Source organism: Bos mutus, chromosome 7, assembly GCF_027580195.1.
Source record: "Bos mutus isolate GX-2022 chromosome 7, NWIPB_WYAK_1.1, whole genome shotgun sequence".
Classification (NCBI taxonomy): Eukaryota; Metazoa; Chordata; class Mammalia; order Artiodactyla; family Bovidae; genus Bos; species Bos mutus.
The window spans coordinates 5056355-5073732 of record NC_091623.1 but is presented as its reverse complement, the minus strand read 5'-3'; the positions used below and the strand labels follow the sequence as shown (position 1 = coordinate 5073732).

At 36.1% G+C, this 17378-nt stretch overlaps 1 protein-coding gene across 3 annotated transcripts in view; it reads right to left on the bottom strand.

Annotated features, from left to right (window-relative positions):
• Positions 1–17378, bottom strand: part of GABRG2 (gamma-aminobutyric acid type A receptor subunit gamma2) — a 134584-nt gene that overhangs the window by 82377 nt on the left and 34829 nt on the right. For 2 of the 3 annotated variants that reach the window (XM_005910603.3, XM_005910604.3), the window contains exons 2-6: positions 16945–17096; positions 15067–15134; positions 12596–12816; positions 8423–8505; positions 4123–4260 (exon numbers count right to left, since the gene is read on the bottom strand). In XM_005910603.3, the coding sequence (XP_005910665.1) occupies positions 4123–4260; positions 8423–8505; positions 12596–12816; positions 15067–15134; positions 16945–17096 (662 nt within the window). The remainder of the gene's footprint in view (positions 1–4122; positions 4261–8422; positions 8506–12595; positions 12817–15066; positions 15135–16944; positions 17097–17378) is intronic. The other variant, XM_070374769.1, reaches the window with a different exon arrangement.

Sequence of the window (17378 nt, the reverse complement as noted above, 5' to 3'; positions counted from 1 at the left end):
ATGAGAAAAGATAAAATCGTGAACTAGGACAGTGGCAGTGGCAATGGAAAAGAGGACAGTTACACAAGATATTTCAGAGGGCTAAGTGCCTTCGTGATTCATTAGATGTGGGAGGCAGACATGTGACTCTGAGTGTTCACGCCTGGCTCACTGGGACAATGATGGTGCTGTTACCAGATATAGAACAATCAGGAAGAGATGGTTTGCAGAGAAATCATGGATCCAGAATCTATTTTGATGTATTGATTATGGATTGTAAGTATTCTTCAAGCCTTATCAATCCACCACCAAGGCAATATTTTTCTCAAGAGTAATGCAGATAAATGATAAAGATGATTCAGGTGGTGTATACAGAATTATCACACAGCATTGAATTATATGTAAGAAAATTCCTTCCTGCTTCTTCTATTCTTCAGTTTAAATCAAAGAAGTGTTTTATTTTGATGCTGTTTATCTTTTCCCTTTTCTCTATCTTTTCTAACATATTCAGAGTCTGGGAAACACAAATATGTGCACTTAAAATTTAAGAGCATTTCTTTATTTTTCATTATATTAATCAATTTCTATTCATGTCAAATGTTTCTGGTTTTCCAATTATGGTCCTAATATGAACTTCCCTTTTAAAAATTCATTTTATTAATAACAAGGAATCAATTTAAAGAAAAAAAATACTAAGGAACCCACAGAATAATCATTACTTTGATATAACAAAATCATGAAAGGTGAACTTGAATGAGAGAATGTTAGAAATCCATACAGTAAACTAGACCAAATTTTAGGTAATATTCTTGCCTAGTTTTGATAGTTTTCTCAAAAGAAGACACATTTGCTGTAAATCTAAGAGAAAACCACATTGTTTGTAACAACCAGCATTCAAAAAATCTATAACTGTGATCTTCTGATAACTTCCCAAGAAAGTTGTTAATGTAACTTCTTTGTAGGTATCAACTAGTTATGGAGCAATGCTTTGAAGATAAGAATGACATCAGAAATAAAACAAAGTAACACACAGACTTTTGATCATTACACAGTCAACTATTACAAGAATCAAGATGCCCCTCAGCATTGGTGTTTCCTTTTTCTTAACAGAGGCAATTGAAATGGTACCGCACACAAAAAAACAAACCAGCAAGAACTGGGAGTGGACAAAAAGACCAAGATGGAGGCTAACTCCCATATTAAATTTCATAAGGAATTGATGCAATCAATTAAATGGTGCTATTCAATATCAACTCTGATATCAATACAGGTTTGCTTTGATTTTTCTAGGAAGAAAAATAGTTCAGTGATGCCTTGATAAATTTTCTTGTCATGCTTTAAGTAAACAGATTATTTTCTTTTGGAAGTATCTCTTATTAGACAGTAAATACTCATTATTCTCAGTATGAGACTTTGGGGAGGGGTGATATTAAACCCTATGATATCAAATCAACACTTCCCTGACCATTAGTTGGTTTTAAGGCCATTCTGGGCTCAAATGACTAAACAAAAAATCTGCTAGTCATAAGTTTGTGGGTTCTGTTTTAGGGTGCTATAATAACTATAGAGATATGAATACACAGCAGAATTTAACACCCTTTTTCTTGTTCTGGAAGCATGCAGACTTAGAGAATATTTTTACATATGTTCTTTCACAGATGGAAGACCTGTTCTAAGACAATCCTGAATCTGTTAATGGGGACCAAAATAAGGACTGTTCTAGTACTTGATGGTCAGGATTTCCAGTGAATAAGAGAACATAAGGCCACATTTTTAAAAATAGACTAGAGCAGTTCTTGATTTTCTTTTGGATTCTATTTGCTGCTTAAGAGTTTTTTTTTTTTTTTTTTTTTTAAGAAAGCTGAAAATGCCAAAAACAATATTAGGGCCAGATAGCTTTGATTTAAAGGATGGTATTTATGAAGGTAGAATCTTAAATTCCCATGTTTGTCTAGGTTTTTGTTTCTTTCTGTACCATAGACCAAAGCTTTTTAGTCAACACAAAACTATCTCCTATGAATTTCAGGGGAAGAAAAATTAGTATGTATAAATAAATAATCAGAAAGCAACTTAAGGAAACAAATATAAAAAGATATATCTTAATAGATGGTAAGTTGTGAACACAATGTTTATATTTGAAATTAGGACATATTTAAATTCACATAGCTTTAAAAAGGAGTAGCTGGAGTAATTTTTATGGAGTTTGTACTTAGCATTGCAAAGGGTTTGTATGAACCTATACCCACCCGTGAGATAGATGTGGTCTAGAAATATGTCTGATTTGTCCCACATGTTTTTAATACTGTTAAAATTATGATAGTTGATATAAGATTATAGAGTTTTAGTTTTTCTTGAAAAAACTGAAGCCCTGACCACATTAGGCCCCAGACATACTTGATAATTCTAATCAATATTATTAGGCACTACTACTTACTGAATGTTCACTGCCAGGTTTTATTCTAAGCATTTTATCTTTTATTTTCATACATGCAATATGCCTATGAGGCAGATCTTTTTGTGCACACTGTTTCTCTGAGAAAGCTGGTCTCCTGAGACATTCAGTAAATTCTTAAAATTTGTAGCTGGTAACTGATGGAGTTGAGATTTGAACCCAGGCCTGTTTGACACCAAAACCCAGTCCCTTATTCACAATGAGCCAGTTTAAACCATTTCATTACTGAATAGGGAATTAGTCCATATATACTATGGTGACTTTTCTTCATTTTTGTAAAGTTAATCTTCCTCGTGATATTTTTTAATATAAATTTATTTCACTTGGAGGCTAATTACTTTACAATACTGTATTGGTTTTGCTATACATTGACATGAATCCTCCACAGGTGTACATGTGTTCCCCATCCTGAACCCCCCTTCCACCTCCCTCCCCATACCATCCCTCTGGGTCATCTCAGTGCACCAGCCCCGAGCATCCTGTACCATGCCTTGAACCTGGACTAGCAATTCATTTCACATATGATAATATACATGTTTCAATACCATTTTCCCAAATCATCCTACCCTCACCCTCTCCCACAGAGTCCAAAAGACTGTTCTATACATCTGTGTCTCTTTTGCTGTCTTGCATACAGGGTTACCATCTTTCTAAATTCCATATATATGCATTAGTATTACTGTATTGGTGTTTTTCTTTCTGGCTTACTTCACTCTGTATAATAGGCTCCAGTTGTATCTACCTTCTTAGAACTGATTCAAATGTATCCTTTTTAATGGCTGAGTAATACTCCATTTTGTATATGTACCACAGCTTTCTTATCCATTTGTCTGCTGATGGACATCTAGGTTGCTTCCATGTCCTGGCTATTATAAACAGTGCTGCAATGAACATTGGGGTACATGTGTCTCTTTTGATTCTAGTTTCCTCGGTGTGTATGCCCAGCAGTGGGATTGCTGGGTCGTATGGCAGCTCTATTTTCACACTGTTCTCCATAGTGGCTGTACTGGTTTGCATTCCCACCAACAGTGTAAGAGGGTTCCCTTTTCTCTACACCGTCTCCAGCATTTATTGCTTGTAGACTTTTGGATCACAGCCATTCTGACTGGCGTGAAATGGTACTTCATTGTGGTTTTGATTTGCATTTCTCCAATAATGAGTGATGTTCAGCATCTTTTCATGTGTTTGTTAGCCATCTGTATATCTTCTTTGGAGAAATGTCTGTTTAGTTCTTTGGCCCATTTTTTGATTGGGTCATTTATTTTTCTGGAATTGAGATGCAAGAGTTGCTTGTATATTTTTGAGACTAATTCTTTGTCAGTTGCTTCATTTCCATGTGATATTTTAAATGCAGCTATTTCAATATATTATGAAACATATTTCTTAAAAGAAACATTATATCTATGCCTAATAAATATTTTCTTCTTTTTAAATAATAGACATTGATTTTTCTAAAGGAAATTAAGCAAATGATTTACTTATCCAATTTGAATCTAACTTGCTTTAAATTGATAAAATCCATTTATGTTTATGTATCATGCTAGAATACCAATTATAGTTGTCTCTAGTAAATTAAGACATTTAGTTGGCTGAATATCATTTCTAGACAAGTACTGAAAGCTTCTAAATCATTTATACCAGAATTTAAACTCTGGAAAGGTCATTTAAAATTATTTTCAAGTGCATCTTACCAGAAGTCGTCTTCACTACTTCAGTGGTATTTCTCAGTCCAACAAATGAAAATTGATAAAGTCTCCAAGACCTTGTGTCACCCACTTCAACAGAACTACGCTTCCACTGATAGACAATTTCTTCACGTGGATAGCCATCTGCCATGAGATAGGAAACATATTTAAAATTATTAAAAATGAATATACGTAGCAACCACTTTCTATGAACAACACACTGAGGGAAATAACCAAAGAAATAGTTGTGACTTGGATGATGATCCTGTATTAAAGAGCATTCAGTTCAGTTCAGTCACTCAGTCGTGTCAACTATTTGTGACCCTATGGACTGCAACATGTCAGGCTTCCCTGTCCATCACCAACACCCAGAGCTCAAACTCATGTCCATTGAGTCAGTGATACCACCCAACCATCTCATCCTCTGTCATCCCCTTCTTCTCCTGCCTTCAATCTTTCCCAGCATCACGGTCTTTTCAAATGAGTTAGCTCTTCACATCAGGTGGCCAAAGTATTGGAATTTCAGCTTCAACATCAGTCCTTCCAATGAATATTTAGGACTGATTTCCTTTAGGATGGACTGGTTGGATCTCATTGCAGTCCAAGGGATTCTCAAGAGTCTTCTCCAACACCACATTACAGGAGAGAAAATATATATCCTAACAGGGAAATCAGATTTTAAAATCATGAGGTCAAAATTACCTGTGAAAAGCATGTAAACTGAGTATAAGGTATACTAAACAGAGTTTGTATATACTATATGAATACTTCATATTGTCTGGGGTAAGATATAAATAGCATATAATAAATACTATATACTATCAGTTCAGTTCAGCAGTGGCTCATCATGTCTGACTCTTTGCAACCCCATGAACTGCAGCATGCCAGGCCTCCCTCTCCATCACCAACTCCCAGAGTTCATCCAAACCCATGTCCATTGAGTCGGTGATGTCATCCAACCATCTCATCTTCTGTTGTCCCCTTCTTCTCCTGCCCTCAATCTTTCCCAGCATCAGGGTCTTTTCAAATGAATCAGTGCTTTGCATCAGGTGGCCAAAGTATTAGAGTTTCAGCTTCAGCATCAGTCCTTCCAATGAACACCCAGGACTGATTTCCTTTAGGATGGACTGGTTGGATCTCCTTGCAGTCCAAGGGACTCTCAACAGTCTTCTCCAACACCACAGTTCAAAAGCATCAATTCTTTGACACTCAGCTTTCTTCACAGTCCAACCCTCACATCCATGCATGACCACTGGAAAAACCATAGCCTTGACTAGACGGACCTTTGTTGACAAAGTAATGTCCCTGCTTCTTAATATGCTGTCTAGGTTGGTCATAACTTTCCTTTCAAGGAATAAGCATCTTTTAATTTCATAGCTGCAATCACCATCTGCAGTGATTTTGGAGCCCAGAATAATAAAGTCAGCTTCTGTTTCCACTGTTTCCCCACCTATTTCCCATGAAGTGATGGGACCAGATGCCATGATCTTAGTTTTCTGAGTGTTGAGCTTTAAGACAACTTTTTCACTCTCCTCTCACTACATATGCAGGATAATATTTACAGTGAAAGGGACTCAAAAGGGTGAGATTTTGAGTCACGTAGAAATAGAAAATAATGGAGGAAGAAGTATCTAGGATGTCCCCGATGGCTCAGTGGTAAAGAATATGCTTGCTATGCATGAGATGTGGCAGAAGCCACAGGTTCAGTCCCTGGGTGGAAGGAAAGCAGATTCAAATCCCTGTCCAGGGCATGTCCTTGGAGTAGAAGGAAAAAATTACTTCAACTATTTATATTATTCTCACACTCAATTTGTTGAGGCTTCTTTTTAATATACAACTATAACTAAAAGTAGTAAGTAGAAATGCCAAGGGGAAGATACCTATGAGAACTATATCGATTCTTTAAGGTTCAGTCATGTTCAGCCAAAACAACAGAAGGCAATCATGAAACAAATGTTACACGGATAATGTAGTGATCAATAGTACCTTTTCCTTGTTTACCTTTTCCATAATACCCTAGACAAGTTTCTTAATTTTTCTCCTAAGTTATTTGTTCACCTATGGGTGTACTTACATGGGGGTGATTGTACTTATTTTGTGGAATTGCTTTTCAATATGTATTTGTTGAATGGATAAACATTACTATTAAGTAAAGTGTAGGGTAAACTCAAGTAAAATAGCCCATAAAAGTAGAAATCTTCTCCACTGTATATCTTCTAATAATTCTGTGGAAAGGTAAGTTTTGACTATGGAAGGTGATTGACTCCTTGGAATAAAATCCCTTGTCTCTTTTATTCTTTGGTTTTGGTCCAACTTTTTGTCCACTATATTAATTAATTTAAAAGAAAGAAAGAAAGCAGGTTGCTATTGAGAGGGCAGTGGCGGGTGGTAGGGCAGGATGTGATGAAAACTGAGAATTTAAGGAATATTAATATAATAATATTATTCCTGATAATATTAAGGAACTTCCTATGGAGAATATGTTGGTGATTGAATTGTTTTGATAGCAATAAGTAATACTAAGTTGATTTTGGGCTCAGAAGACAATTGTCAATCAGCACCCCAATGGCATAGAGATCACTGTTTCTTAAGTTTTATCTAACTCAGGAGAGGAGTAGTCTCAGTTGGAAAATTAAAAGAAAATAAATACTATATCCTAAGCCTTAGGGGAGTTTTCACTTAAAAATAGTCTATCCTTGGACAAGGTAAAACATATGAAATAAGATTTATAATGAGAACTTTTCTCAATATATATAAAATATACAATGAATTTTTTCTTTGGTGCCCTTTGTTTTGCTTTTTTTGTTTTGTTTTTTGTTTCCCTCTGGAAATGTTTGTCAAAACAGGTGACTGTTTTTCTAATCTTTTTTTGAAAGTATTGTTATTATGATTCAGTTTCTTTTTAGGCATCTCCGTTACTCCCTGGCTGATAAATTGTACATACATTAAATTTTTAAAATTCATGCTTTTTCATTCTACACAATATACACAATTGACAGTTCAGAAATAAGGAGGAGGTAAGCAATCTAACATGAATACAGAACAAATAGTCAGGCACATGTGGGAAAAAATGAGGCTTGTTTTTGATTTAGGCAGGAAATACCTATGAAGGTTACTAAAGCTTAATTCCTTCTAGAATCATCAAGGATCTTCTTGCTATTGGCTATTATCTCATGATAATAATAATAATAAAATAATACAGCTACTGATTGAATCTTATTATGTGTGAGGTAGCATAGGCTTTTTACATATATTATATGAACAAAACAATATTGAGGTGAGGCAGGTCTTATAATCTCTATGGACACCTGTGTTGTGGACTCATTGAGAGATTTAGTAATTTGTTCAAATCTATAGTGTTGGGTTCGGGATTTTAACTGAACCCAATAGGGCTTCCCTGATGACTTAGTTGGTTAAGAATCTGCCTGCAATGCAGGAGACCCTGGTTCGATTCCTGGGTCAGGAAGATCCCCTGGAGAAGGGATAGGCTACCCACTCCAGTATTCTGGCCTAGAGAATTCCATGGACAGTCCATGGGGTCACAAAGAGTTGGACATGACTGAGCGACTTTCACTTTCACATGACCCCCAAATCAGTCTTTTGCTCACTGGCAGATAACTAGTTTTAGATATTACTAGAACTCCAGATGGAGGATGTAATTTTCAATTTTGTTATTTTGCTGTTTTTGTTCATTTGCTCAGTCATGTTCAACTCTTTGCAACTCCGTGGTCTGTAGCCCTCTGGGTTCCTTAGTCCATGAAATTCTCCAGGCAAGAATGCTGGAGTGGGTAGCCATTCCCTTCTCCAGAGTATCTTCCCAACCCAGGGATCAAACCAAAGTCTCCTGCACTGAAGGCAGATTCTTTACTATCTTAGCCACCAGGGAAGCCAACATAGGGAGAAAACAACTAACAAATATCCTGCTAATCTTTTCTGGGTCCATGGAGGGAGTGATATTCAGTTCAGTTCAGTTCAGTCACTCAGTCGTGTCCGACTCTTTGCAACCCCATCAATTGCAGCACCTCTTTCTATTGAGACAAGGCCAGGCTTTACAATCCTTCCCAACACAGTCATTCAGGAACCCACTGCCAATTTATTCCAAGTTTATGCCCCAATGAAGTCTATTTGTAATTTCTGATAAAATAGATCCCTTTTTTAATGATGAAAGGGATTATCAGAATCTTCAAAGTCAACAACACTGCATAATGCAATTTTGCGTTCTCTAAGTTTCCCAATGAATTGGTATCGCAGTGAGAAAGACTACTGGTGAGAGGGGATACAGAATATAGAATGAGTAATTACTTACAACTGGAGAATTCCAGGGGGCAGGAATGTTCATCCATTGGAAAATTGTGCAACTGTAACTGGCACTCAGCATCAATTGTCAGTCTAAGTAGAAAGATATGATACAAAGGTTTTAGACAGTTTAAAAAAATTTTAAATATGTATTAGCACTTTCTAATGACCATTCATTTTTATTCCTGGACAGTATCTCACCCATTCTTACTGATAATACAAGGTGATCCTCACTGAAGTCCAGGATAAAATTGTGTAAGACTTAATGTCCATTTATTTTCCCAGACTAAACAATAAATTCTCACTGACCTCAACTTCACTTATTCAGTACTTATTATCCCATATTTTTTTTGGCAAACTAACTGCACACATGGGATTGCTCAGTGAATTCACTTAACTTACTTAATAGAACAAACTCTTTTAAGAACTTAAGCTCATTTACTGTTTGCATGTAAATGAATGCAGATAATTCTCAGAACTTATCTGATAATTACAGCAGAACCTTCTGCGTGTAAGTACTTGTTAGCTGTTATATTTAAATTACTATATGTGAGTTTAAAAATACCTGTGTTTCACAACAGAGTATTAAGCGTTCTTACAAAGGAACACTATAAAGCAATTATATAGGATGTTAAAGAGTATAAGAATATCTAGTAGCAGCCAGATGTTAAATGCACAGATGTATCAGAAAAATGTCTGCCATGGAGTCCCTGAAAGAAAGTGCAGTCGCTCAGTCATGTCCCACTCTTTACAACCCCGTGGACTGTAGCTCACCAGGCTCCTCTGCCAATGGGATTCTCCAGGCAAGAATATTGGAGTGGATTGCTATTTCCTTCTCCAGGGGATCTTCCCGACCCAGGGATCAAACCTGGGTCTCCCTCATTGCAGGCAGATCCTTTTAACCTCTGAGCCACCAGGGAAGCCCTTGGAGTCCCAGAGGCGCTTATTAAACATACAGATTTTCTTTCCCAAAAGAGGCTAGAACTCTAGGAGGGATAAAATTTAAAGGAGTCCTAGATGTTTTGACCACATTTGGGGAAGTATGACTATAATGTTAAATTGTAATGGTGATAGATTGATGATATTTTAAATTCCATATTTGTTAGCTATACTTCTTATAATTACAGATATCAATCTTAACATAAAAAACTTTATTTTATAAACCTTTTATGTTAAAAGTTCAGCATAAATTTAATTTTTCTATGGTATAATAGGGCAATTACTGGTCCTAAGATATAACTAATCATCATTGAGCCCTTAATTGTCAGCATGGCACTAGGTAAGGTGAATTTTTCTCTCATTTAGTAAGTGTTATTATGGCTTTATTGTACTTAGACTTGTCTGAAGTGACAAAGCTAGTGTCATGGTTGAGATGTGAGCCCAAGACTGTGTCTCCAAAGCTGGAAGTTTTTATCATTGTCACTCAGTAATTACATGCTCTTCAAAGAAAAGATAAGCTTTATTCATAAGTGAAATTATAATTAAATTTGATATTTTATTAGTATCATTTCTCCAAATTAAACTGGAATTATTAAAATTGAAGATAATACAGATTGCAGATAGTTACACAGATATATATCTATGCACATATATATACATTGGTAACTCATTATAGATAAGCAATAAGAATGAAATCATCTCTTTATATAGATTAGCAAACTCATTCAAATCTTGAATGAATCTCATGAGTGATAATTTTGATGTGGCTTCCATAATTAAATATTGTATAGTGTTTCTCTAAGTTAATAGAAGTGAAAAAATAACCATAATATTATGGAATGATAAAGTGACTTCAGATAGCATAACTTTACTTAATACTTCAAAAGCTAGACTGAGCTCTTATTTAGCAGACAAAATTTGATTTCCACTAGATTCTAATTCCAATCTTTACCTCACATCTAATTTAATAAAACCCATGATGAAATCAAAACATATGCAATGAATTTCTTTTGCAATTGTGACTGTTTTTCCTACTAACTGATGTAACTCTGATGACAAGAGCTATGGATCCAGTTTAAAGTATTGAATTTTATATCTTGAATATTACATATGGCATAAAATATACCTCAGAAGGGCATTTAACATGAAATATTTTGAAGCTATAAGATCCTGGATACTAAGATCTAGAAGAATCACATTATTCATATTTATTACTGAAAATATATACAAATAGTTTAAATGTCTGCTTGTGCTTACTTTTTTATTAGGTTCTGTGTTAAACATAGATAGATGGGATTTCTTTGGAAGGAATGATGCTAAAGCTGAAACTCCAGTACTTTGGCCACCTCATGAGAAGAGTTGACTCATTGGAAAAGACTGATGCTGGGAGGGATTGGGGGCAGGAGGAGAAGAGGACGACAGAGGATGATATGGCTGGATGGCATCACCGACTCGATGGACGTGAGTTTGAGTGAACTCCGGGAGTTGGTGATGGACAGGGAGGCCTGGCATGCTGCAATTCATGGGGTCGCAAAGAGTCAGACACGACTGAGCAACTGAACCGAACTGACTGATGTTAAACACCAGAGAAGGCAATGGCACCCCACTCCAGTACTCTTGCCTGGAAAATCCCATGGACGGAGGAGCCTGGTAGGCTGCAGTCCATGGGGTCGCTGAGGGTCGGACACAACTGAGCGACTTCACTTTCACTTTCACTCATTGGAGAAGGAAATGTCAACCCAGTCCAGTGTTCTTGCCTGGAGAATTCCAGGGATGGGGGAGCCTGGTGGGCTGCCGTCTACGGGGTCGCACAGAGTCGGACACGACTGAAGTGAATTAGCAGCAGCAGCAGCAGTTAAACACTTTGCATATCACCCCATTTAGTCCTTATTACCACTCTGTAAAGTAATAATCATTAACTCTATTTTATAGAAGTTTAAAATAAATGAAAGGTGCTCAGTTGTAGGGGCATATGTCATGGCAGTAGAGGTACCTCCTTTGCCAATAATCCCCATCAATTCTCACCTCATTCCTCTAAATAAAAATGTAACTAAGTAAAAACATCATACTTACCATACAAATAAAACTTTGGGATACTCCTAGCAGCTAGACCCCTGCTACCAGATAGCTGCCTCTAGTCCTGTGCATATTCTCAACTGTTGCCACTCCTATAGAAATCCTGGAGAACTACCCTAATACCTACAAACAATATAATACGATTCAGGAGCCTCCCAGGTGGCCTTATTGGTAACAAACCCGCCTTTCAGTGCAGGAGATGTAGAAGACGTGGCTTTGATCCCTGGGTTCGGAAGATCCCCTGGAGGAAGTCATGGCAACCCACTCCAGAAGTCTTGCCTGGAGAATCCTATGGACAAAGGTACCTGGCAGGCTACAGTCCATAGGGTCGCACAGAGTCAGACACAGCTGAAGCAACTAGGCACAGCACAGTATGATACAGAGCTAATCATCAAAGCCAGATTTGTCTGATTCTTAAGTGCGTGTACTTATCTATTATGTTGACTTCATAATATACTCTCACCCATGAGAAACTTCAACATAAAAAATTTAAATGTATCAATTATGAAGTGCTAAGATGATGGCATTAATTTAAGTCAAAAACCTGTCTAATGTTGGCTTAATATTTAAGTTCAGAAAATAAATGATACCTCCTTTTAAAGTTTTCCCCAAGAATATCTATTCCAAAAATAGCAAAAAAAAAAAAAGTCAAATAGCCTATCAATGTAGTGGGGAGTAGATGTTGGGAGATGGAATTCATTCTAGTTATGCCATTGTGCAGCTAAAAAGAAAAGGATGTACAGATTCCCACACCAAAAATTCTCCTTTAGTAATGATTTTTTCCTTTGAAACAGAAACATTTCCAAGCATATCAACTCCTAAGGATGACTATTATTTAGTGTCCATATTTTAAAGTAGCAGGGCATACACATAAAAGCCAAGACTGGTATAAAGGTTAGATGATCTCATAAAGGCAAGGGAAATTTCATATCCCTGTGAGAAAAGAGTTCCTACATCAGTCACAGAAAATGTTTTAATTATATCCTTTGAAAAAGTTCATTGATAAGAGAAAAAAAACACCAAACTAATTTTGTAGCATCACATATTATTTTGCTCAAGCGCCAATCCTGATTTAGGTTTGACGTCTTAGCTCTTTTTGTTCTAAGAGAACGTAATTGATCTTTGTTTTATTCCCAACAATTACTCATTTCCCTTTCCAAAAGAATACCTTAAAGTGTAGAGCACTCGACCATCATTCCAAATTCTCAGCATCCTATTAGGGGTGGTTATCCAGTGTGCGTCTGCCTTTTTGGAATTTCTGAAGAAAGTGTCTGGAATCCAGATTTTCCCCACCATGTTGCTATTCAGTCGGAGGACTTTAATGGTGCTGTTAAATTTCAGACGTCTGTCATACCATGTTTGGGCAAAAAATATATCAATTGTATATTCCTGTTTTAAACAAAAAGGTGAAATGGAACATCTTTAATATAGTAGGATTGTGTTATAGGCCACTTGTTTGTATTTATCACTTATGATTTCATTGCCAATACCAAGCAAAGCTACTTTGGGTTTGAATGATCCAAAAGAAAGCAAAAGCTTGGCTAAGGAGACTCACCCATCTTTTGTAGACAAGTTAATACATTATGAACAAATAGACCTGTGTAAATGAATTCTGGCAAAAGATCGTAGCCTTGATACACTTGTTTGCATTTGGTATTTATGGGGAAGAGTTTCTCATGTTATTTTTGGCCAGCTAATTCTTTGTTGTGGGGGCAATTTTGTGTATTTTAGGATGTTTACTAGCATTCTTAGCTTCTACCCACTAAGTGCCAATAGCACCAACAAAAAATCCCACCCCCAAGTCGTGACAACCAAAACTATCTCCAGACATTGCCAATTGTCTTTTGAGGAAATAGTCAGGTTCAAAAAGCCACTGCTACAGAGTAAAACAAAGTCCAGAACACTCAAAAACAGTTCTAAACTAGAGCTCTGGAGTTTAGGTTGCCTCGCAATAAATTGAGGCCACCAGAAGACCTAAGCAGTGTGAAGATAGAAAAGGGGAATACACCCTATACAAAAAAGACTTTGTGCCCTGTCTTGCAGATGGCAAGCACTCAGTGTAAGGTAACTAATTTTATTTTTTTACTATTACAATTGTCTTTTTTTCTAAACAAGAAGAAATGGACCAATTAAAAGATAATCTTTATTACTGTACTAATCTGTCATAAAACATATGCAAAAAGTGCTATGATGACACGTGACTCTGATGATTACCCTCATGTACATGATTGACTTTAATTAAAGAAAAGAAAGTTTGATGTGAATTAGACCTGGAGCCGTAACACCCAAGATCTGCTTGGCTGTCATATTTAGATTTTATTTAGTATTATTTTACAGCTCGATTTTAATCTGTATACACATGAGAAAATTAATGGAAAAAACCCTTAGTGTTCTTAGAGCATGACCCTAGTGGTCTTAGAATATGAGAGGTGAAGAATAGAAACTATCCACATTTCCTAATCTAATCCCCTTGACCCATCACCATTTATGATGAAGAATACACATCAAAAGAAAAAAAGAAAACACCAGAAACCACAGAGAGATTATTTCTTTGCCTAAGAAACACAGCTTGTCAGGATCAGACTAGAACCTTCTTCCTTTGCCTGATTTCTGTTGTTCTGGATTGTATCCTTGCACTCCTGCCCTGTATCTCACTGGAACTGGCTGCATTTCCACTGGGGTAAGTCACACCACTTTGTTTACGATTTAATTCTATATTTGCAGTCCACAAGTAATGAAAGGGGAACCTGCTGTGCCAGTAGACAGAGCAACTCAAGAATTTCTGACCTACATTTTGGCCAACACAAACACGTTTTAAAAGTCTTTAAACCATCATTTCATAAACTATGATCCTGGGACAGTAGTTCTGGGTACCAGTATTCCTGAAATCATAAGTTTTGTGTTAAAATAAACTACATGTACAGCTGATTCTTCTTAGATGCTCACAATCATCATCATAATTCTAAACAGTCTGAGAAACATGTTGCCATTTGTTTCATGGTTAAACAAGCAAACCTATTTGCATGGAGGGTGCAGGTGGTGGTACAGTTTTTTTAATCAGCCTCATTGAGAGCAATAAATGTTTCTCGTATCTGATTCAGCAGAGCATCCTTATTGCTTATTTGGTAAATTGTGTTTTAAAGTTATACTATCACTAACATTACATTACATTGTTCTACTCTATTCTACTCTATCGTCTTCTGCTCCAAGCTAATTCGTTATTTCAGATTTTGATAGAAAGCTTTATAAAAAAAAAATAAAGTTACATTTGTTGTTAAATCTAATGCACTATTTCTCCTCTGAGAAACAATTCTGATTTGAAATATAACCTCTCCACACCATGAATATTCTAAAACACAGTAAAGCACTATATTTTACTTTATAGTAAGCAGTACCTACCAAATAAGCAATGAGTGTTGAATTTTAAGATTATAGCATTTTACATAAGTTAATTTTATACACATGATCACATTTAATTTTTAATACAAATCATTAAAAATAATTATATTACAAGAGGGGAAAGAAAAGATATGAAAGGTTCTCTCTCTTCCAATTTTTTTGTAAGGATAGTCTTTGTTATTTCCATGATAACACACTACCTCTCTAGTTTGTTAATGAAATAAACAATTAGAAACTTACCATATTGATAGCATTCACTGGACCAATGCTATTCACATACATGTCTGTGTGAATTAATGTTGGTTTCACTGTAAAGAGAACCATAGAAATATATGCATATGAAGAAGCATAATGTTTTAACACTAGCCCTTGTTATTCTAGAAATATTTATTTTGCTACATTAGAAGTGATTTATTCACAACTAATGTGGAGTTAGTGACTAATTCACTACATTTAGCTATTTGCTTTCAAAGAAACATCTCCTTTTAAGCACATTAAGGCATTAACTAAGCATAGCACAGTTTTGAAACTGATTTTCTTTTTAAGACTACATAAAAATGAATAAGTAAGAAAGTACTGCCCAGATTTTCTTCTTCCTTCTTCATATATCATGACTTTTATTATTTTTTTTCTTAAAGCTCTTGAATAGATTTGGGCATTGTAACCTGACATGCCCCATATAGAAAAATAAATAACTATTGTGTGACCTAGAGAATAAACTGCATTAGAAATATGAAGTAGACATAAAAAGCAACAAGTATTATGAATTGTTATTGAAATATTGCTCCCTGTTGATTCCTTTTATGACCACTTTATCCTCATTCACCTCTAGCCAACACAAAATCAATTTTCCTCAATGATTTAATGACTTCCGTGACTCATCAAATGAGAAAACCATATGGAAACCCAATACACACCTATTTGTCAAAGAAGACTGATAGTAAAAATCTTGTAGTATTACATCCATGGTCTAATGAATGCGCTCCATTTTCATTTAATATTTAATGAACAAGGATTCATAACATCATTCTGGGCTTCAATTCAATAAGTACACCTCCCTCATCTTTATCCATTTTCCTTGAAGTGCCATGCTCTAATTCTCTGTGGGGGATTGGACTCTTCACCTATATCCTTGCCTTCACATTAGTGAGGCTGTTTCTCTGACTCTGAACTTTGAGCGTGACCATTTGATTCACACTGGTTAATAATATATGGGCAAAGGTGAGTGTGCTAGCTCTTATTCCAAGCATTAAGCTTTGCTGTTGCTGCTGCTGCTAAGTCACTTCAGTCGTGTCCGACTCTTGGTGACCCCATGGACTGCAGCCCACCAGGCTCCTCCATCCATGGGATTTTCCAGGCAAGAGTACTGGAGTGGGGTGCCACTGCCTTCTCCAGCCTTAAGCCTTATGAGCTTCTATTTTTTTCTCTTATTCTTTGCTATCATCATGAGAAGGATACTCCTAGCTAGTCTGCTGGTCCCAGGAGGAGAAACGAGAGTAAAGCTTTCTTAAATGAGCAGCCTCAACCTGGCTGACCTTAGATTAGGCCACCCCCAGCAAAGCGGCAAATAAATGCTTATCACTCTATACCTCTGAGATTTTGTGCTTGTTACACAGCTATAGATAATCAGTATGTCCTTCCTTTCTTTTTTTAACTAATTTTTATTGGAGTACAGTTGATTTACAATGTTGTGTTAGTTTCTGCTGTACAACCAAGTTCATCAGTTATACATACAAATATATCCACTCATTTTTAGATTCTATTCTCATTTAGGTCATTACAGATTGAGTAGAGATCCTTATGCTATACAGTAGGTGTGTACTTGTTTTTGGTGTTACTTCATAAAGAAGCTGTCACTTTTTTTTTTTCTATAGTCTCTCAGTCTAGGAAATTTTAAGTTACTATTTCTCAAGTTAGTTTGAATATCATCTTTCTTCATTTTGAACTTATCGATGCTCCATCTCCTCCCAGACTTGAATGCAGTTTATTCATTATTTTTACATTTAGTAAAAGTATCATTTATATCCTTCTGGTTATTGAAATAGGCTTATGCTTTGTTCTAATGTGGTAGGCCTCTTCGTTTGTATAAAACCCACATCACAAGAGGCTTTAACATACCTCCTATATCAGGTCGAAGCTTATTATCGTATCCTTCCAGGAGGTTGTTTAAGATGACTGTGACATCACCCTCCGGAACTTTTGGAGTCAAGACCCATGTTTTGTTAGAAGCATAATCTTCATAGTCATCATCAGATTTTTGTCTAGTGAGGCTAAGAAAAAAAAAATTGATCAAGAATCACATAGACTCCATCCAAGTTGACTTTTAGTCACAGACCTTTGGTGGAAAATGAGAAACGAAGTAGGATGATGGGAGTGTGTTACAATGGATTGCAGGGAAATTCTCAGCCGAGGGTTAGTCTAGCTAATTAGACTTCACAGAGGTAGATTAAAATCTATTCAGGTGTACTCTTTGGTTTTACAGAATGCTCTGTCCTCCCATCTATAAATATACTACGCTCTACCAGTTATCTTTGCCTTTTCTTTTGTTGATG